Here is a 22499-nt window from a genome sequence, read left to right as displayed (position 1 = left end):
CTGTTGTGATCCTTGGATTATTTTAGTATATAGGATAGCCTTAGGTCTATCCCAAATATGTTTGCATTTCCTTAGTGAATACAGTAAGCCCTTACAGCCTTTTGTGCTTTACTTATTGTGAGCAAAACTGTGTTTGTTGATATCCAATTCTTGTCCTTAGATGGCAACATTTGTGCGTACAGTACACACTGTAAGTAAAAAGTGCATTGTAATGTTGCTTTTAAGCATATTAATGTATAACTGCTGTTAGCACACTTATTTATCACTTTTTATCTTATGCGTACATGGATTTATTGTTATCTTCTAATTGTAACCACATTTTGCCAATTATATACTGGTATAATGTCTCAATAAATTGCACAAAGATTACTTAGCATGGAATATCTAATACTGGGCTTTGTAATGCTGGGTAGTGTGTGTGAGAAATCTCTAGTGACTTAATTATGTAGTAGAAAGATGTACAAGCATAAATAAGCAGAGTACGTTGTCCTTTTGTTAGTAATATTATTTGAAAGAGGAAAAGATGAATGTTAGAGCCAGTTTACTCTTCACATTTTATTCTTTGGCTAATCAGTACTTGTAGCCTTGTCAGTCCAGTGGGAATTGTGCAAAAACTAACCAGTACTTCAGTAGCAGGTGATACTGTTTTTATTTAGACTGACAGAATATATGTTGAAGATAGAAGTTTGAGAGCAATGTTCTCTTCCTTAGGTCAGGCAGTACTTATCTACAAATTATTTATACCAAGTTAAAAAAAAAAGCAGAAAGGCATTGCTGATAAAGATGGTACGGGATAATGGAAGATTTCAGGTTAAGAGAGATGCTAAGGATCACCATTATCTGTTTCTACCTATTGAAGTACTCATTCATTTTAGTACAACGCCTGTGGTTCAGATACGTAAAATGTACACACGATTTGACATATTCTCAAAAAAACAATGTAAATGAATGTGTAAGATGTTCTCATTCTCTTATTTATAGTCTGCAGTATGCAAAATGAGTCATTATAATGCAGCCATGCAGAATACGGTAGGCGCTCATGATTATAGTGCAAATCAAATGAGGAAGCACGTGCTGTTAAACAAATACTTTCCTATTTAAAATCTAGGTTGTAATGATTTTGTATTTTGGCTCTTGCAGGTTTTACTGGGACCTGGTAATGCTTATTATGATGGTTGGAAATCTTGTCATTATACCAGTTGGAATAACATTCTTCACAGAACAAACAACAACACCGTGGATTATCTTTAATGTGGCATCTGACACAGTTTTTTTGTTTGACTTGTTCATGAATTTTAGAACTGGGATTGTCATTGAAGACAATTCAGAGATAATACTCGATCCAAAAGTCATAAAAATGAATTATTTAAAGAGCTGGTTTGTTGTGGACTTCGTCTCGTCAATTCCAGTGGATTATATCTTTCTCATTGTAGAGAAAGGAATGGATTCAGAAGTTTACAAGACTGCTCGAGCTCTCCGCATTGTGAGATTTACAAAAATCCTCAGTTTATTACGTCTACTAAGACTTTCAAGATTAATTAGATACATTCATCAGTGGGAAGAGGTAAGAGTTATTTATTTATGTGTGTTCCTTTTTTAAGAATGAATGAAACTTTTATAAAGGTATATTATTTTATTAATTCATTTGTACAATTCAAATAGTAAACGGTGGTATCCATTACCACACAATACAACCTGTGGATTTCCTCACACCTGCTCTAATTCATTGCAACAGCCTACACATATTCTGTCATGTCAAATCCTGGTTCTTGCCTGATCAGAAAAGCTGGGACTGCTTCTTCCAAATACACTACAATTATCTGCCCTGCTCAACCTCAGATTATTATTTTAATGCCTACATTTCCAAGCCTGGTCTGTACTTAACCATTATTTTGAATGAACTGCCTTATGAAATTTGAACACAGAGGGAGTCACACACAGCATTGTAAATAGTGATTCAATCTGTTATCATTCTTGGCACGGTACAGTGCAGTGGCTATAAGGCAGTATTTTTCCACAAAATATTCTGTAAATACAGGAACTTCCCTATTTGTTAGCATCTTTTGATGTTGAAGTAAAGCAGGTATGATTTATATGTCTCCATGATCATACAGGGACCGAATCCATCTGATACTACCAAGAGGAAGGCAAGCTGTGCTACTATCAGCTCTGGTAGCTGATTGCAGGCATATCCTGAATTCTGCATCACTGCACAAAATCCTTGCTGCAGTTATAGTACAAATATCTACTTCATTGGAAGAAGTGCCGGGGTATTAGTAGAAGCACTCTAATAAAAATGTGACAAGAAAGGATAGTGGATAACATGATTCTTCTTCACATTAAAGACTTTAACATGTGGCTGAAGAAGTAATGTGACGAGGAGGGATTTTGCTTTATTAGGCATAGCTGTTCCACCTCAAGGGATATCTACCTGTAGGAGAGAGATATGTACTACATCAATTTTGGACAGGAATAAGGGTATTTAGTTATCAGTTTAGATACTTAATTAGCCAATGCAGTAGTATTTAAACTAGCCTAGGGCTGTAGTGAAATATAATGATATAAGGCTATACATTGAAATGTGGAGAATTGTGTCCTCATGGCATCAGACTAGATACATCCAAGAATATTGAGAGCTCAGGGAGGTGCATGCAATACCAGCAACCATCCTATAAAACCAGTCACTATGAGCATGTGTAGTTCCAGATGACTGGAGGAAGGCAAACATTGACCCATCAGTACCAGGGGAAATTAACAAAAGCGCTGCTGGAAGAATTGTTGCATATTTAAATCCAACAGATTGCAATAACATGGGCAGCAGGATTTACTGGAGGGAGATCAAGTCAAACGATTCTGTTCGATTGTGTTAACTGGGTGCCTAAGATAGTAGAGGCTCACTGGAGCAGGGCCTTCTTTATCTGTTGTATTTGTTTATGTTAATGCTGTAAATGATATTGTTATAGTCTTCTCATGCCGTTGTACTGTGCTACGGAATATGTTGGCATTATCAATCAGTGACGTCATCACGTCAAGGGGGCGGGTCTAACGCTCGCGATCGGAGCGCGACCGTCCCATACTAGCCCCTCCACACGGAGCTAGACACATGCATTGAGCCTATACTTATCTACTTGAGCAGCACCCGTGGCTAACCTTGATACACCCAGCATTAACAAGTAGGTGTAAAGCGACTTAGCGCTACCACAGGGTCTGCAATTTTAATGATACTGGATCCTCATGTTGTTTTTACCTACCGAGGTGTGAGTAGACATGACTAGTGTACTACTGTTCTCTTTTTAACTATTGTGGCAGCAGCCACCCTTCTGTGGTCAGAATAGACACCCCTCCCTAGAGTGTTCCCACACTGGAAATATATCTAGTGTGTGTTACCTGCTTATTGCCTAAACTGATAAGACTGTGTCAATCTATGACAGTATCTACCACTGACACTTGCAGTGGTCTGTATATGTGGACTGCCTTACTATTGGCTATACATAGCGATTATTGCAGTCTCTGTGACAACTCACTAATACTTACATTTACAGTTTTGTATCTGCTTTCATATACTACACTAGCAGATGGGCAGGCTGACTCATTTACACCAAACAGAAGGAGAGCAATTCTATCTTTGCTGAGTGGCTGCACCTGTGTCATATCCAGCAGACACAGGCCACATTGGTTTAATTGTTCACCTAGCTAAACCCTGCATATATCATCAAGGGTGATAGCCCACACCCCACGCATGAGAATTGGTATATTTTACTTTGCTGCGCTTTTTTGGCGCATTAATTTTGAGTCTTATTTACTCTGGCAACATAGTGTTCCATATATCTTAGTTGAGTTATTACACCCAATAACACCAAATAAATTTATTTTAAATTCATCACTCCGCATCTCACTCACGACTTCCTCCATTCTAGCACACTGTGATTTGTGTACATGATTGAGTGCTCTCCATTGGGGTTCTTTTCTCCCTGTGCTTGTTCTACATTATCAATATAAAACTAGGCAGGTCAAGTAGGATAGACAAACCCCCATTCGGGAGAGCCTTTGTTGTTTTGCTTTGTGTTCATTCTCATCTCCTTTTAGCCATCGCTCTCCTATAGTATGTGCAGCCATTTTGTACACATCCATGGAGAGAGGGACAAAAACATAAACGAAAAGAGAGAGAGAGAGAGCAAACAAAAAAAGAGAGAGTCAGCTAGGAAAGACAGACAACAATCAGACAGACAGAGCAAGCAAAGATATACATCAAGGAGATAGATTAACAGGATATATTACACAGGTAACATAGCGGAGACAGTGGCTATTTAATAAATAAAAAGTTGTAATAATAATATATTATTATTATTATTAGGACAGAGCTTTGGTTTTTTTTTCACCTTCTGACCTGTCTCTACTGTTTAGTTACCTTGGGATATATTTGAAAGCAGATATACCTGCATCTGACCTGTCTTTCTACTAGTGTTTCTTTTTACAGTTTCCAGTACCACCAGTTCCATTTAAATGACACTTACAACACAGTTAGATTAATTTGGGTTATATATGTTTTACATATCAGGACATAATAACAATCATCTGTTCCTTAGCAGGTCTTGAAAGTAGGTAAATACAACCTCAGATGAACAACAACACATGACATATTACACCGTGTCATGATTTATTTAACAAAAATAAAGCCAAATTGGAGAAGCTATGTGTCAAAAACTAAGTACACCCTTACTGCTTCCATAGGAATTAAGATGTTAAGTAGCAGACAGGTGCTGCTAATCAAATGCCCTTGATTAATTGATCATCAGCAAGTGTGACCACCTCTATAAAAGCCGAAGTTTTAGCAGTTTGCTGGTCTGGAGCATTCAGGTGTGTGTTAACACAATGCCAAGGAGGAAAGTCATCAGCAATGATCTTAGAGAAGCAATTGTTACTGCCCATCAATCTGGGAAGGGCTATAAGGCCATTTACAAACAATTTAAAGTCCATCATTCTACAGTGAGAAATATTATTCAAAAGTGGAAAACATTCAAGACAGTTGTCAATATTCCCAGGAGTGGACGTCCCAGCAAATTCACCACAAGGTCAGACCGTGCAATGCTCCGAGAAATTGCAAAAAACCCAAGAGTTACATCTCAGACTCTACAGGCCTCAGTTAGCATGTTAAATGTTAAAGTTCATGACAGTACAAATAGAAAAAGAGTGAACAAGTATGGTTTGTTTAGAAGGGTTGCCAGGAGAAAGCCTCTTTTCTCTAAAAAGAACATGGCAGCATGGCTTAGGTTTGCAAAGTTGCATCTGAAAAAACCTTCTAGAACAAGTTTTTTTTTTTTTTTAAGCATGTTCTTGTATAGCGCTGCTAGTTTTATGCAGCGCTTTACAGAGACATTTTTGCAGGCACAGGCCCCTGCCCTGTGCAGCTTACAATCTACGTTTTTGGTGCCTGAGGCACTGGGAGATAAAGTAACTTGCCCATGGTCACAAGGAGCCGACACCAGGAATTTAACCAGGTTCCTACGTCAAACTCAGTGCCAGTCAGTGTCTTTACTCATTGAACCACTCCTTCTCCTACACAGTTGTTCTCTCTTCAGAAAATATGACAAAAACATGGGAGGGGGTTATGTATAAGGTTTTTTGTTTCTTTACAAATTAGAAGAGTTATTTGTATATAAAAAAGTAAGTTTCTTGCTTAAAATCATTAGCAGCATATGTAGGTATGTCATTATTCATTGCTATTACAACAAAATGGTTTTATACATTGACACACAAACACACATGGATCCTTAGATTACCATATATCATTTTTCTGATTCATTAAGTTGTGGTTTAACTTACAGTGCAATCAAAGTAACACAATGTATTGACTTTTTATGAGCCTTATATAGCCTTATATAGTCTTTCTACGACCAGTAAAATTCTCTGTGGCATTCTCCCGGCCTGACATCTAGGGCTCAACTTGTCAACACTTACACTATTTTCCATTTAAATTATACAGCATGGAGGCCATGTATTAACATATTTTTGGAGTAACTGTAACGCACTTCTGGAGCCCAAAAATTAGTCAAATGATTGCTAACATTGTTGCTGGACTTTGCCCTGCAATTGTATTGGTTTTGCTACAAACAAGTTGATAAAGGAATCCCACAATGTTTTGTGCCTCTGCTTAGTTATTGTAATAGGTCTTCCTTAAGTAAAACAAGAAAGACATTTTATATATTCACTGGCTTTTGCCTATAAAAATAAATTCAGTAACAAAATCAAGCAAATGAAGATAAAAAAACCGACAGCAAACTAAGCAGATGGAACTCTGATGCAAACTCTAAGCTTGTGTATTAAATAAAACATTACAGTATATTTAATATTCATTTTTATTTGCCATGCTTAGCTGGAGATTAATTTGGGAGATATTCTTTGCTACTTTGACCTTACAATAATGCCCCTCAACCCTGCCTGCAATAAACTCACTTTAATGAGATACTCTATATGGGGAACCAACCATAATATTTATATTGCTGGCGGAGAGTTCAGCACAGTCTATTGCAGACCCCACCAAACACTGGAATGGTGAATTGGGTTTATTGCAAAGTGCAGGATCATTTTGCCCCAAGAAAATAAATATCTTAAAATTTCATTTTCTTTGGCAATTTTTTCATAAATATGTAATATGTCATTCCAGCTGTTGAATGACACATCTTGTAGGAAATACAATAACCAGCCATCTCAGAATTTTCTATTCTGCTCTCTATACAGTTTTTTTTTTAGCACCACTATAAGCTTCTTCAATATTTAACATAAGAAATAACGAGACTCCATTGAAAACAATAATAATGCATGTTTCACGTATGGCATACCTGTGAGCACGTGACCTGCATACAGGACAAGGGTTAATACACAGCTTTCTAGCTGGCTCACTTTTCAACTTCGTAAAGGTCCCTCAAATGAACATCTCCCCTCAAACCGTCCCCATATACCATCTGTCACGAACAGCACACTTGTGAGCAAGCAACCAGACTTAATACACATTACTACTCTAGCCAACTCACCTTTCTCCTCCACAAGGTACTTTCAATTCGTTAATATTAACCCCTTACATGATTGCAATCATATCTATCCACTTCCACCACCCAAGAAATATGCAAAAATATGTTATATGTGGGTATGTATATATATATATATATATATATATATATATATATATATATATATATATATATATATATATATATATATATAGACAAGAAACATACAGCGGAGATCTTAACAATATGTTTAAGCGGAGGATAATATATACACCACCTATTAAGCCAATACAATTTTAAATGAGGTACATACCCTGGGTTACAACTATCCCTACAAACTGCAGCCAGATTAGGTCTGCGGCTCCACAATCGCCGCCTTGAAGATTTGCAGAAGATTGACCTACGCGCAAATAAGACAGGGAAGAGAAGAAACACAAAAAAGAATCATAGGGCAGTATATCTGGTTATTAACAGACTATAGGATGGTAAGAGATGCGCTTACACAGGTAGGTTTTTTCAAAGCATGTAATCCTCTATGGGACTCACGAACACAGCTACTGCAGCTCCTCTCCTTGGCCTATGGATCTTACGAGTACTTGTCCATGGGAACTCAGCGGCGGCTGCAGCAGTCACGGAAGGACTTAGGAAGCCACTTGTCTCTATGGATGGATCTCACAAGGGGGGGGGGTAGGGAGGGAATAAAGGGAGGGACAAATATGTGTAAAATCTTTTTAATCTAAAAATAAACTCATAGTAAATACAGGTAATCAACTCACATTCTGTGAGTGAATTTCGGGCAGTAGAGAGTGATTTAGCGAGTCTCTCACACTCGTGTACAGAGGCGCCGATTACCAGTCCTCTTCGCGTTCACGGTCACTTCCGTGTCACGTGGTATGACGCGGTATGACGCGGCTTGGCGTACCAAGTGGAGAAACGCGTAGGGCCAGCGTTTTTGGAGCAGAAAGAGAGATACGCCGAGGCACCAAGCAGAGAGACATTCTCAAGGAGCTACGGCGGTGATTCCCTGCACTGACAGATACCAATTCCCGCGAGAGCCGAGCCGCGTCATACCGCGTCATACCACGTGACACGGAAGTGACCGTGAACGCGAAGAGGACTGGTAATCGGCGCCTCTGTACACGAGTGTGAGAGACTCGCTAAATCACTCTCTACTGCCCGAAATTCACTCACAGAATGTGAGTTGATTACCTGTTTTTACTATGAGTTTATTTTTAGATTAAAAAGATTTTACACATATTTGTCCCTCCCTTTATTCCCTCCCTACCCCCCCCCCCCCTTGTGAGATCCATCCATAGAGACAAGTGGCTTCCTAAGTCCTTCCGTGACTGCTGCAGCCGCCGCTGAGTTCCCATGGACAAGTACTCGTAAGATCCATAGGCCAAGGAGAGGAGCTGCAGTAGCTGTGTTCGTGAGTCCCATAGAGGATTACATGCTTTGAAAAAACCTACCTGTGTAAGCGCATCTCTTACCATCCTATAGTCTGTTAATAACCAGATATACTGCCCTATAATTCTTTTTTGTGTTTCTTCTCTTCCCTGTCTTATTTGCGCCTAGGTCAATCTTCTGCGGGGTCTCAGGTTGCAGTTTATTATAGAAAAAGCTGTTGTAGCAAAATGTGTCCAAAAATGTAAATACTCCCTACAAAGTGTGTAACAGTTGATTCATAGCCCCAAAGCATTCATTATTAAAGATTGTTTTAATATATAAAAAGATAGTGCTTTAGATTACAGAAAAAAGCTTATCATAAGAACATACAATTACAAGAAATGCAGAACAGATTCTTAAAATAGCAGGATAAAACAAACAGAAATCCACATACACTACTTTACCATATGTCATAGGCTTTTCCCAGAGAGGTCACTGGAGTAGAAGATGAAAATTCACATGTCTGATTCAAAAACACGCCTTTTGTTTAATTCTGATTTTCATATTACCTGAACGAAACTTTTGTAGCATCTCTTCCCCCATTGAAACAACATAAGACCCACCCCTGTCGTAAATCGTCTCTCCTGACATTTTTAGGGCTTAGTGAAAAAAAAACTTTTGACGTTTAAAAAGTTTTGACTCAATATATAAAAGTGGGAACCAGATTGGTTTTACAAACAGGGTTTAGAGTTGTCTTAAGAATATTTTATGAACAATTGCACATTCATTTCTATACTGTATTTCCACACGTTTTGATGTGTTGAATTATTATTCTTTTGGGTATTCACTTTTTATTCACGACAGCTGACTTTTCAGCTATTTCTAACTGCACTTTCATTGTTTGCACTTTATTATTACCCACCCAGAAGCGCCTTTTTTACACTCTTTCTAGTATCAATATATAAAAGGCCTCATAACTTAATTTTTCTAATGCTTAGACGCCATCTTCACGGTTGCATCTGTGTACTTCACATACACGGCTACATATAAAATATGACAGCCTAATATCTATTTACACAAGATAAATAGTTGTCTTCTTAGGCACCTCTTACCATGCAGTGTGTGGTATGATTTTATATATATATATATATATATATATATATATATATATATATATATATATATATATATATATATAATCACAACGGTGACAGATATTCAGATGTAACTCTTATCAATTGCTGTCAAGCCCAATATTTATTATATATAATAAAGTCCTCCAATTACGTGGTGACCTGTTTGTCACCTCTCTCTAGCATGCACATGGGGTATCTCAGAAATGATTGACAGCCCAGTATCTGGTGAGCATCCCCAGCCATCTAATATATATATTGTCTTAAAATGTCAAAATATTGTTTTTTTGAGAGGTCAAGACCCTTCCAGGGTCTGTGCTGATTTACAAAGAGTACTTAATTGGGAGGGGGGGGGGGATTATCACTTATCGCTCACTAAAAGTGGTCCTAAGAGGTTGTCAGTGTTGCCAGTTTCCACCAGGAGAAGTCTTCCCCGAGTGATTCGCTGCATACACCCCTCCCCCTGAGTGGTGTGCCAAACACCCCCCCCCCCCGAGTGATGCGTCAAGCACCCCCTCCCCGAGTGATCCCGAGTGATGCACCGAGCACCCCTCCCCCTAGTGAGTCGCCAAGAACACCCATCCCCCCCAGTGAGATGCCGAGCACCCCCCCCCCCCCCCGTGTCCCCATACCTCCGAACGGGGGGGGGGGGGCTCCAGCAGAAAGCACCAGGGGGAGACTCAGACAGACCTCCCCCCCCCCGTGTCCACAGTTCCACTGGGGGTGGGGGAATCAGGAGAGAGGGGGGCAGGATACAAAGGATAACACACACCACACAGAGAGAGAGACACACACCACACACAGAGAGAGAGAAAGTGAGACACACACACACACACTGACTGACACACTGACTGACTGACTGACACACACACACACACACTGACACACACTGACTGACACACACACACACACACTGACACACACACTGACTGACACACACACACACACACACACACACACACACACACACACACACACACACACACACACACACTGACACACATTGACTGACACACACACTGATTGACACCCACACCCACACACTGACTGACACACACACACACACACACACACTGACTGACACACACACACACTGACTGACACACACAGACACACACACACACACACACACACACACACACACAAGGAATTTAGTTACTATAAAAATAGAAGTGCAAATAGCTAAAACATGCGTTCTAAGTAAAACTTCTTTGCGTTTTGGTACTACAATTTGTTTTGATTTTTAATTAAAAACATCACCATTACAAATACAATTTCTGTTCAAAACAGTGACAAAAGACAAAGAAGTATTACTTAAATTGCGCCTGATCCGCACACACATAATGTTTTTATTTAATTGGTTGGCTAATGCTTTCATTTATTTAATTGGTTGGCTAGTGCTTTTATTTTTTGAATTGGGGTGTTTAGGTACTTGCATATATCTTTTACTATTGTGTTTTTTTAGCCTTCATGCTTTTTTATTAGGGTGACTATTGACTGCTATAGTGGCTTATATGCCCATATTATATGGGTATGATGTACCACTATGCCAATCAATGGGTAGAGGGTGGGAATAGTGGTCTCGGGTGGGTAGCTGGGGAGGGTGGGTAAACCCCTTAATTACTATAGCGGTTACTAACCGCTAAGGTAATTAAGGGGATAGGGGCCATTAAATTGTATTTTTTCTTGTATTCTTTCTGGCAACGGAGGACATGGAACTGGAGTATGCTGATGAGGACACCCTTCATGATGGCAGTGGTAAGTAGAAAGTTTTATTTACTTTATTTATGTTGGCTATCTAATGTTTTTTTTTATATAATGGACATTACTGTACTGTATATGTTGCGGGGGTGTATTTATTTCAATGTATTCCACATTTTGTTTGCCACAAGATTGGTACCGCAGGCCAGCGGGGACCTGCGGGGACCACCTGAGGGCCCACAGAAACCCACGGGGACCACCCAAGGGCCCCCAGACATCCACGGGGACCACCTGAGGGCCCCAGACACCCGTGGGGACCACCTGAGGACTGCCAGACACCCACTACCTAAGGGCCCACAGACACCCGTAGGGACCTCCTTAGGGCCCCCAGACACCCGCGGGGACAACCTGCGGACTACTAGACACCCGCAGTGACCACCTGAAGACGCTGGACACCCACTGCCTCTGGTATCAATCATGTGGGGTAGAGGAGGTGGGTGTTAGTGTTGTTGTGTTTTTTATGTTTATTGCGGGTAGCGGGGCTGGATGAAGGGGGTATTTGGCCCTTGGTGGGTGGGTAGCGGGAGACTTTAACCTCTTAATTATCTTAGTGACTAACCGCTAAGGCAATGAAGTTGCCTGTACATGCATTTGTATTGCATGGTATTCATGCCGGGGGTCTCCGATGCTGATATTATTGGGTATCAGCTCCGGAGACTCCCGGCATCAATCCAATGCAGAAATAAAGCATTTTTTTCTTCTAAGTCCTGTGTTGCTGCCTCTCAACAGCTTCTCGTCAACTTTTCGCGGTGTGAGGATATTGTGAGAAACTCGCCATTCTAGAGCCGCTATTCACCTCCATAAACTATTCAAGGCTACTAGAATTGCAAGAGTTTCAGAACCTGGCAATATGTGGCTTATCGCCGGTCAACCGGCGATTTTTTTATGACGACTCGACTGAAGTATTTGGGCCACAGCTTTTTAACAGATGATGTCATTACTGGTTAAGATATAATTAAATAAATGCATAACTCCAGCAAACTCTAACCCCCAAAACCACCACATCATATATATATTATATATATATATATGGATGTAGCATTGGGCTTTTCTGTCTTTTGTTGGATATAATTAAAAATAAAGAATTAATATAATTCTGACCCCCCCCCCCACCCATTGTACCGTGCTGCAGAATATATTCGTGCTTTATAAATAAAAAATAATAATAATAAAGGATATGGCATAAATAGTTTTGCCCATCTGTACTAAACAGTGCTATTCTACAAGACATCTTCACGTGACAGAAGACACCTTACAGCCCATTAATTGAATGTGTATTTTCCTATGTACGGAACATTATGATATTGTAAATAACAGGTTTATGTACAATAGAACAGAAAAAAATGAACTATTATAATGTTTTTTATTAGAACTATAATTATATTTGCAGTGGTGAGGTAATCGTCCTCATGCAATATCACTTTTCCACACCAAGACTGAAAAGGCAGGGATGTCCAAACTAAGGGCCAAACATGATCCCCTACCTGGTTCAATCAGGCCCCCGGAACCATCAAAATGTCCTTGTTTGGGCCGGGAAAAGGAGAGCAGGGCTGCCCTGCTGCATCAAAACACTACAGCTTCTGGACAGCATACAGTATGATGCTGCAGAGCCATAGCCACTCCTCCCTAGATATCCCATCTCCTCTCAGTGTGCTGGTAAGTGTGTGTGTTTGTGGAGGGTAGGGTGGGTGGGTGGGGGAGGGACATCCATTAGGTTTCTGTGTGTACTGTATATAGGGAATGCATGGGGTGTCTGTATATATTGGAGGAGAGAGTGGATGGGAGGAGGAGAGAGATGAAGGATATGAAAGAGAGAGCGAGAGGCAGAGAGAGAGAGAGAGAGAGAGAGAGAGAGAGAGAGAGAGAGAGAGAGAGAGTATGGGGAAGAGAGAGAGAGTATGGGGAAGAGAGAGTATGGGGGAGAGAGAGAGGATGGGGAGAGAGAGAGGATGGGGGAGAGAGAGAGAGGATAGGAGAGAGAGGATGGGGGAGACGGAGGAGAGAGAGAGAGGATGGGGTAGATGGAGGAGAGAGAGAGAGGATGGGGAGACGAAGAGAGAGAGAGGACGGGGAAACGGAGGAGAGAGAGAGAGGACAGGGAAGACGGAGGAGAGAGAGAGAGGACTGGGGAGATGGAGGAGAGAGAGAGAGGACTGGGGAGACGGAGGAGAGAGAGAGAGAGGATGGGGGAGAGAGAAGATGGGAGAGAGAGAGAGAGAGGATGGGGGAGAGAGAGAATATGGGGGAGAGAGAGAGGATGGGGGAGAGAGAATATGGGGGAGTGAGAGATAGAGTATGGGGAGAGAGAGAGAAGATGGGAGAGAGAGAGAGAGGATGGGGGAGAGAGTATGGGGGAGAGAGAATATGGGGGAGAGAGAGAGAGTATGGGGAGAGAGAGAGAGAGAGAGAGAGAGAGGATGGGGAGAGAGAGAGGATGGGGGAGAGAGAGGATAGGAGAGAGAGGATGGGGGAGACGGAGGAGAGAGAGAGAGGATGGGGGAGATGGAGGACAGAGAGAGAGGATGGGGAGATGAAGAGAGAGAGAGGACGGGGGAGACGGAGGAGAGAGAGAGAGGACGGGGATGACGGAGGAGAGAGAGAGAGGACTGGGGAGACGGAGGAGAGAGAGAGGACTGGGGAGACGGAGGAGAGAGAGAGAGAGAGAGAGAGGATGGGGGAGAGAGAGAGAAGATGGGAGAGAGAGAGAGAGAGAGGATGGGGGAGAGAGAGAGGATGGGGGAGAAAGAGAGTATGGGGGAGAGAGAATATGGGGGAGTGAGAGATAGAGTATGGGAGAGAGAGAGAGAGAGAGAGAGAGAGAGAGAGAGAGAGAGAGAGAGAGAGAGAGGTTGGGGGAGAGAGAGAGGATGGGGGAAACGGAGGAGAGAGAGGACGGGGGAGACAGAGGAGAGAGAGAGGGGACTGGGGAGACGGAGGAGAGAGATAGGACTGGGGAGATGGAGGAGAGAGAGGACTGGGGAGACGGAGGAGAGAGAGAGAGAGGATGGGGAGAGAGAGAGAAGATAGGGGAGAGAGAGAGAGAGAAGACAGGGGAGACGGAGGAGAGAGAGAGAGGACTGGGGAGATGGAGGAGAGAGAGAGAAAGGATGGGGGAGAGGGAGGAAAGAAAGAGGATAGGGGAGAAGAAGGAGATAGGGAGGAGAGTGTGTGTGTGTGGATTTGTGCAATATAAATTCCATGTTTATGCTGTAGTTAGTATGTGACCCTTGACAGATTATTTTTTTTATTAATCTGGCCCTCAGTTATAAAAAGATTTGGACACCCCAGTTCTAAGGTGTCTTACAATTATGACATATACATTATGGCTAAATAGGGGATTTACTTAAAGCATTCTCCTTCAAATCAGCTCAAGCTCCGCAGAGCATGATGAACCAAGTTCCTAAAAGATAAAGTTGAAGAGACAGAAGAAGTGCATGTAGAGACAGATGAGTCCCATCTACTGTACAGTATATCGCTAAAGCTTGCAGGTTACTGAGTTTAATGACCAGGTAGGTACTACAGTAGCCAAACCATGCCACTTACCCAAGTTCAAAGAGGGCTACACAATATTAATATGACCATATCCATCCAGGCTTCTGAAATGGGAAAACTTTGTGAACAACAAATGCCCAAATGGCCCTTCACACCAAAACAAACTAATGGATCTTGGGTCATATTTACTAAGGGATGCTAAGTTATAAGACACCTTAAGGTGTCGTAAAAAACAACATACAACAATTCAAGGGAATGTTTCAAGTATTCAAGTGAGTGCCACAATGTTTCTCTATGGCTGAGTAAATATGGTTCCATTCTTTTTTCTTCCCATATATACAGTAGCTATAAAGTAATAAAGTACTGTAGCAACACAGCACTAATTGTTCACAAAAAAGTTACAGCTTGAGAGAGTTATTACTTTTACTAATCTTTTTGATTAAGAATTCTTATTTTTAAAGTATGTTTAACATGATGCAAAAAAGCCTGCAGTTCTGAATTATTTTATAATTCTTACAGTAGTTAAAATGATAATTTTTTATTCATATATTTTGACCAAAAAATTACAAACCTGTTAGTGCTACCACACACAAAAAAATACCGCAGCTACTTGTATAAGCCTCACTGAGAATATATAACACATAATGCAATTTTGCACAAATGCTAAACACAAAGTAACCTATTTATTAAACTGCATTAAATTCATTTCTGTGCAGAAACATTAAGCACTTATTGCGTGTCCAAACATGTGAACATGGATTTTTTTTAATGGGATTTGTTTCCAGCTGTAGAATTCCATGTGAAATGTTAATTTTGTGTACAAATGGGTCAAATTCACAAAAATACATATTCACGGGCTATTTATTAAGCTGTGAGTTTGCACACCTCCCGGAAAGTCTTGTTTTCCTCAGGTAGATGAAATATGGTTCTGAGGTGTTTAACCAGGTTTGTTTCGGCACACCATGTGGAGTATACTGTAGCTAAGTCTATTGGAAGGTGTGTAAGTAAATGGGCCCTCTAAAAAAATGTTCACTTTGATTTCTTACTGTCATTCTTAGTGCAGGATTTCAGCAAATTGGCTGAAAATGTGTGAGATAATTCTTAATGAATAAGGTAATAAAGACATATTTTTAGTGTGTCAAATTGAATGCCATTTTTAGTCAATGTTGCATTTGCAATTTCGGAGTTTAATGACAAAAATACCAAACCCCTAAAATGGGATAATGTAGTGAATTTGATATATCACTACCTTCCTATTGATACATTTGACACTATTTTGTATGATTTCTTTGTGAAATCTAGTGTTTTTTTGCAGCTACAGTAGAAACTTTAATACAATATATTGATTTGCAGTTTAGAACTGGCATTAAGATGTACGCCCAGTTATGAAATACTTTAGGTTTATGGTTTAAATGAATAAACAGCTTATAAAGTAAACTTTAAACTTTTAGCTCACTGAGTTAAATGTATAAACATACTATGACATGTAGCACTGTCGTCGTCCCCCCCCGCCCCCTCACCCCTCTGGGAGATCTTGCGGTTGCTACCGGTGTTGTGGTGCTTGCATACCTGCGAGGGTCCAGGAGATGCTGAGTGGTCCACGATGGCATGGGGAACAGGACAAGCTTTCGTGTGCGTCTCATAGTTCGCTCTTGGTGTCAGCGCCTCAAGCTCCAGTGGCTCTAGGGTAGCCAGAGTCAGTCTCCCAATGGTGCATATTACAGACATACTCCTACCTGATAGACTGAGAACTCAGGCAGGAGTATATATAGAAAAGGAGTAATTTATTGGCAGTCACTGGCAGATGGTACATACACAGTGATCAGAGGTTTCCAGGCCTCAGGATGGTGCATGACCTCAGGTAGTATTGAGACCTAATTATCAGTCTTGAGGCCTTTGTGGCAGTTGATGTTCCCCAGCCTCCTAGGGGCTGGAGTGGGCACGCTCATCCCAGATGGGAGAGACACACAGCCCTTCATCCAGTCTCCAACTCAAGACTGGACTGCCCAACTAATTTTAGCACTTCTCTCTGACATTAAGAAGGGGAGAGCATAGTGTCTGTACCACCATTGGCTATACATACACACACACACACACACACACACACACACACACACACACACACACACACACACACACACACACACACACACACACACACACACACACACACACACACACACACACCTTGTCACCTCCTCTCCTGTCAATCAGAGGATAGCAGAAGGGGGTCAATAGTCCTAGATCATCCTGCAATACCTGTCAGGGCTTGGGTGACAGGAGGCAGAAAGGCAACAGCCATGTTACCGACATATGTAAAAAGGTGTAGCATACAAAAACGTCAAACATTTGTTCTACTGTAAATGCATGTGTGTGATGCAAATCCCTCTGTTGATCATTGTGGCATAATTTCTTAACATTTTCGCATTTGGCTTACATTAATATTGCAGTGAAGCCTATTCTGGCAGAAATTAACATCAGCAAACACAAGGCAATGTAAGCAGGAGTTAAATACAATACAACACGCTGTGTAGAATAAAGATGACTGCACATTAGAGTTGGTTATAAACAGTCAAAATGTATTCAGAATGTTACATTGACTGATTTTTATTAACCACATCAAAATGTTCCAAAAGAAGTCAAACAGAGTTGAACCCAAATAAACATTGAAAGTCCAGCAGAGTCCAAATAAACACTGAAAATCTTCAATCATTTTGGGTTTATGTGTGGGTGTCTTGATTGTGCAGAGCTGATTCTATGTGGCTGCTGCAGCAATTGCTGTTGTTTTTGTGCTTTAACTTGTCGGAAACAATCCAAACACTATGGGAAGGCCAATGTAGCATTTGTTTCGTAATTGATTTTATCACCATGACGCAAAACTTTTATAACCCAGTCCCTAAAGAATCGTTTTTAATGGTACTAAATTCACACACTAGTACGTTTGTATACAAGCACTATATCTTTTCTGTCCCTTTATGCTGAATATGTATTAACTGTTCAGTTATCCTATCCATAATATTAATGGATTTCTTAATAGTAACTATCACTTGCAAATTTGTTTCATAAATTAAAATATGCCAAAAAACTTTGAGCGCAAAATGTTCCCAGGTATATATGAAAAAAGATAAAGCAAATGTAGTGCAATAAAATGTTATACTATGTGGTGAAGTGAAAAACAGGATTAAACCCACTCACATTATGCAAGTTGAGTTCAAGCGTGTAATAACTCCTAAGAGCAATAAGAGTTTTCTTCCGATAGTAGAAGTGCAGGGGTCTCAGTATAGAATTCAATGTTACCAAAGGTAACGCGCATGTAGATCATAATAGGGTCTCAAAAGAAGAGCAGCTCTGTTTTTCCTCTGCATGTAGCAAGCAACTGGCTCCACTGTCCGATCACATGATGTCACTACCGGAATGCAGCAGCACTCTGGGGGCATGGATGAAATCGTCTGGTGTCTCTATGGATTCAGGCAGATCTTACATACTGTAACACCTCACACCCCAAATACACATAATACACACCCTACACAACCCAAATACACATAATAATCCCCCACACCCCAAATAAATATACCCCCACACACCAACTACACAATAACCCACCACACAACATAATAACTCCTCATACCCCAAATAAACATACCCCTTCCGCACCCCAAATAAACATACCTCCCCCCACAACCCAAAATACACATAATAACCCCCACACACCCCAAATACACATAATAAACCCCCTCCCACCCCAAGTACACATAATAACCCCACCAACATACCTTACCGGGGGCAGGGGAGACCTCCGATCACGTGGGTGAATGAGGAAGCTGGACCAACTTCCCGTGCGCAGGGGTGATGCTATGTCACTAAACGCTGCCCCCCCCAGCTGACAGGCATTGTCCCTACTTTCTCCCCCAGTGCCTCCGTTTGCCGCAATACATTGGCCTATTCGCCATATGTGGCGAGTGATGAATGTATTGGACACTGCATCTTTAGGATATAATCTAATTACAAAATTAGATATAGAAGATGCTTCGTTCGTAAATAATCTCTATATGGTTAATTAGGAAGAGAATTTATAGAAAGAGAAAAGCATTTGATTAAACACCTAGCTGTGAATATATATATATATATATATATATATATATATATATATATATATATATATATATATGTATATATATGTATACATATATATATATATATATATATATATATATATACACACTATACAAATGTATTTCCTTGAGGCTAAAAATATATTAATTATCAAAATATAAAATGTCAGAGAGTCCTAAAAAATCTATATTAAATCCCTTAAATTATAAAAGCATTAAGATCTATGTCCATGTTGAATACTATTGGTTGTAGGGTATTGAGTTTATACATCCACATTGTTTATCATTGGGAAAGGGTTTTAATCCTATTTTACCCTCTACAATTAGGTAAAACCTGATCTATGCCCAAATGTAACAAACCCTCTGGGGTTGGAATTATGGAATTATGGAATTTATTGTAATGCAAAGAAACACTAAGGGAATCCAAACCCAGTTGAATATTTCTAATGTGTTCCAGTATGCATACCCTACGTGTGTGTATAGTACGCCCCACATACAGTACTGTAATCCACATGGACATATTAAACGATACACTGCAAAGTTATTTCTACAGTTGATGAAACACAGTATTTTAAACTCTTCCTTCTAGAGAAGAAAAATGTTTCCGTTTTTACATGTCCGTACCTGCAGTTATTGCAACTAAAGAAACCTTTAGGTTTTTGTGGCAAATAGTTATTTGCGTTCTCTCTTGATTTTTTTAGAAGGCTTGGTGCCAGTCTATCTTTAAGATTGCAAGCCTTATTTAAAAGCACCTACTGTACGTTTTTTTCAGGTAGAAGGTTTTAAAATGGTGTCCTGTCTTTAAACAGAAGAAGAGTAGAGGCTCCACGGATTTAGCAAGATACAAATTTATTTAGCCAGAATTATCCAACGTTTAGTCCGACTAGGCAGCCTTTGTGAAGGAATTGCCGGCTTAACATACCCTATACTATTAAATTAAAAAACCTAGCTCTGACATACAAAGCCCGCAGTGATTCTGCTTCCCTTTACATCTCAGCTCTCATCTCCAAATACTCCCTTAGAAGCTCCCGATGTTCTGCCAATGAGATTTGACTTTCCTCCTGTCTAATAACCTCCACTCACTCCACCTACAATACTTCTGCCATGCTGCACACTATTTTTGGAATGCCCTACAATGCACCATTAGAATCTTCCCCAGCTTTTGGAATATTAAATGCTCCTTGAAAACTTAGCTCTTGAAGGATGCCTAAAGGACACCCATAAACTAAAATTCCATCCTGAGGCATACTCTGGCTCACGATGAGAGGCCACTTATATCTTTTGTTAAAACTATACCCCTATTACCTCTAAATTGTAAGCTCTCATGTGCAGGGTAGTCAGTATCTATTGTATCTGTCAATGTTCAGTTGTCCTTATATGTATATTTTTCCGGAAAAAAGGATTCAGCGCACATGTAAGTGCCTGCATTCAGGCACTTAAAGGTTTCTTTGTTCCTTCTCACTCCTTCCCCACAGCAGAATCAGAGAATGAGAGGCAAAATGGAGCTCCTTCTTTAAAATAATATATCACTTTACTTATAGAGGTATTCCTTCACAAGTATAGAGTATACAACACCTGAATGTAAACTAGTCCATTCGTGTATCTTTCCCACCTGTCACCGTGACTTCTCCATGCCATTCCAGCTGGCGTCCCACATCACTTCCGGTCCTGGGTGTCACACACAATCTGGTTCCCCCGTAGTTCTACGCGTTTCGAAGGAGGGTTCCTTCTTCATCAGGAGCATATATATAATGTCCAGTATTCCCTCCTAATATACCCCCCCCCCCCCTGTGTCTGCATTAAACAAAACTTTGAAAAAACTTTATTGAACAAGGTGTACATTCACAGTACTGGGATAAATCGGAGGATATGTAAACTTGGACGCATCTAATCTAAAGATATCTAAAATATATGTAGCCTAGCCTCCGGCCGCTACTTATTTCCCTGGGCCCTATCAGTGTATTGTATTGTATGTCTTTATTTATATAGTGCCATTAATGTACATAGCGCTTCACAGTAGTAATACATGTGGTAATCAAATAAATAACATATAATATAAATATCAGATCATGGGAATAAGTGCTTTAGACATAAACGTAACATTAAGGAAGAGGAGTCCCTGCCCTGAGGAGCTTACAGTCTAATTGGTAGGTAGGTAACGAGAAAGTACAGAAACAGTAGGAGGGAGTTCTGGTAAGTGCGTCTGCAGGGGGCCAAGCTTTATGTATCATGTGTTCAGAATATCCACAGTGCTACTAATATGCTTCTTTAAGCAAGTGTGTCTTAAGGTGGGTCTTAAAGGTGGATAGAGATGGTGCTAGTCGGGTACTGAGGGGAAGGGCATTCCAGATGTGTGGGGCAGTCAGTGTAAGCCCTGTTAGGTACAGGCAGTGGAAGGGTTAATTCCTCCATAAAACTTTGTTTGCTATTGCAGCCTCAGATGCTGTAGCTGAATCTAAGGGCAGGCCTAGCAACAGCCAGAGAGTGTCAGCCTGGGGGAGGTACTTGCTGGGTGTCATGCTGTATTGTGATGACCTGTCAGTATTAGACCTGGTCTGTTATGGTGCAGGGTTTCAAGCCCAACCCCAGGGTATAAATACTGTCTCTCTCCCAAAAGTGGGTATGTCTCTTTCCTCCCTCTATGGAGTGAGCAACAACTTACCTGTGTCCCATAAGGGGGCATCAGGAGGAGCACCATGCAGGAGGAAGCTTTGATGGGCCTCAAGCCTAGAAGTGACCTTCTTAAGGGAAGCAAGGAAAGTGATGTACCTGTTGTGTAAGATCCTAAACACTGCAATAAATACCATGGAACCATATACCATTGTGATTCATTGTCTTGGGCTAAAGAAAGGTGTCAGTCTGGACCATCCTACTATCCAGAGGATCCACACTGACTGGAGGCGCTGCAACCATTGAACAAAGGTACCCTGTAAATCCTGTCCTCATGATTCCCCACACTACCATGGAAGTGCTCAGCCCTCCTGTTACCTCACAGGTATGCACCATTCTACACCAAATACACTAGTAGCAGACCAAATCTCACTTAGGGTGGGGGTAAAGTGGCTACATATAGATAAAACAATTCTATTAATTAGTCAGATGTGGGAACATATATTCTCAACACTTGAGAATATCTCTCATCACTCAACATATTTCTCAACACTTGAGAAATTACATAATATCTTAATATATAACTAGAGAATCACTCATTTAACCCCATAGGTATATAGAGCAATTTAGAGAAAATAGTTATTTAAATATTCCTATGTATCTATGAAATAACTTTTGGAGGATAATTCTCAACAAAAAAAAAAGTTTTTAAACAGATCAAGGATTTAAGGAAAAGAGACAATAATACATTGCATGTCTGGAATTGCATCCCATTATTTCAAGAAACAACCCAAATCAATATTTATATTCAAACCTGTTGGAATTAGAGTTTTTAGTTTGAAGATCCATATTGTTCCTCTCTGGGAGATTTTTTTGGACTAGGTCACCCACTTTTATTCCTAATTCTATTTTATCGATTCCCATGAAAGATAGGCCATCTAATTTGCTTGCATGATGTCTTTTAAAATGACTGGATACATTGTGGATATCTAAACCTT

At 40.5% G+C, this 22499-nt stretch overlaps 1 protein-coding gene across 1 annotated transcript in view; it reads left to right on the top strand.

The window, feature by feature from the left end:
* Window positions 1–22499, top strand: part of HCN1 (hyperpolarization activated cyclic nucleotide gated potassium channel 1) — a 436901-nt gene that overhangs the window by 61005 nt on the left and 353397 nt on the right. The window contains exon 2 of the mRNA XM_075589049.1: window positions 1141–1564. Within this exon, the coding sequence (XP_075445164.1) occupies window positions 1141–1564 (424 nt within the window). The remainder of the gene's footprint in view (window positions 1–1140; window positions 1565–22499) is intronic.

The sequence above is a fragment of the Ascaphus truei genome, chromosome 1 (genome assembly GCF_040206685.1).
Source record: "Ascaphus truei isolate aAscTru1 chromosome 1, aAscTru1.hap1, whole genome shotgun sequence".
NCBI classification, from domain to species: Eukaryota; Metazoa; Chordata; class Amphibia; order Anura; family Ascaphidae; genus Ascaphus; species Ascaphus truei.
Note: the sequence above shows the minus strand (reverse complement) of the source record. Positions and strands in the feature narration are given on the sequence as shown.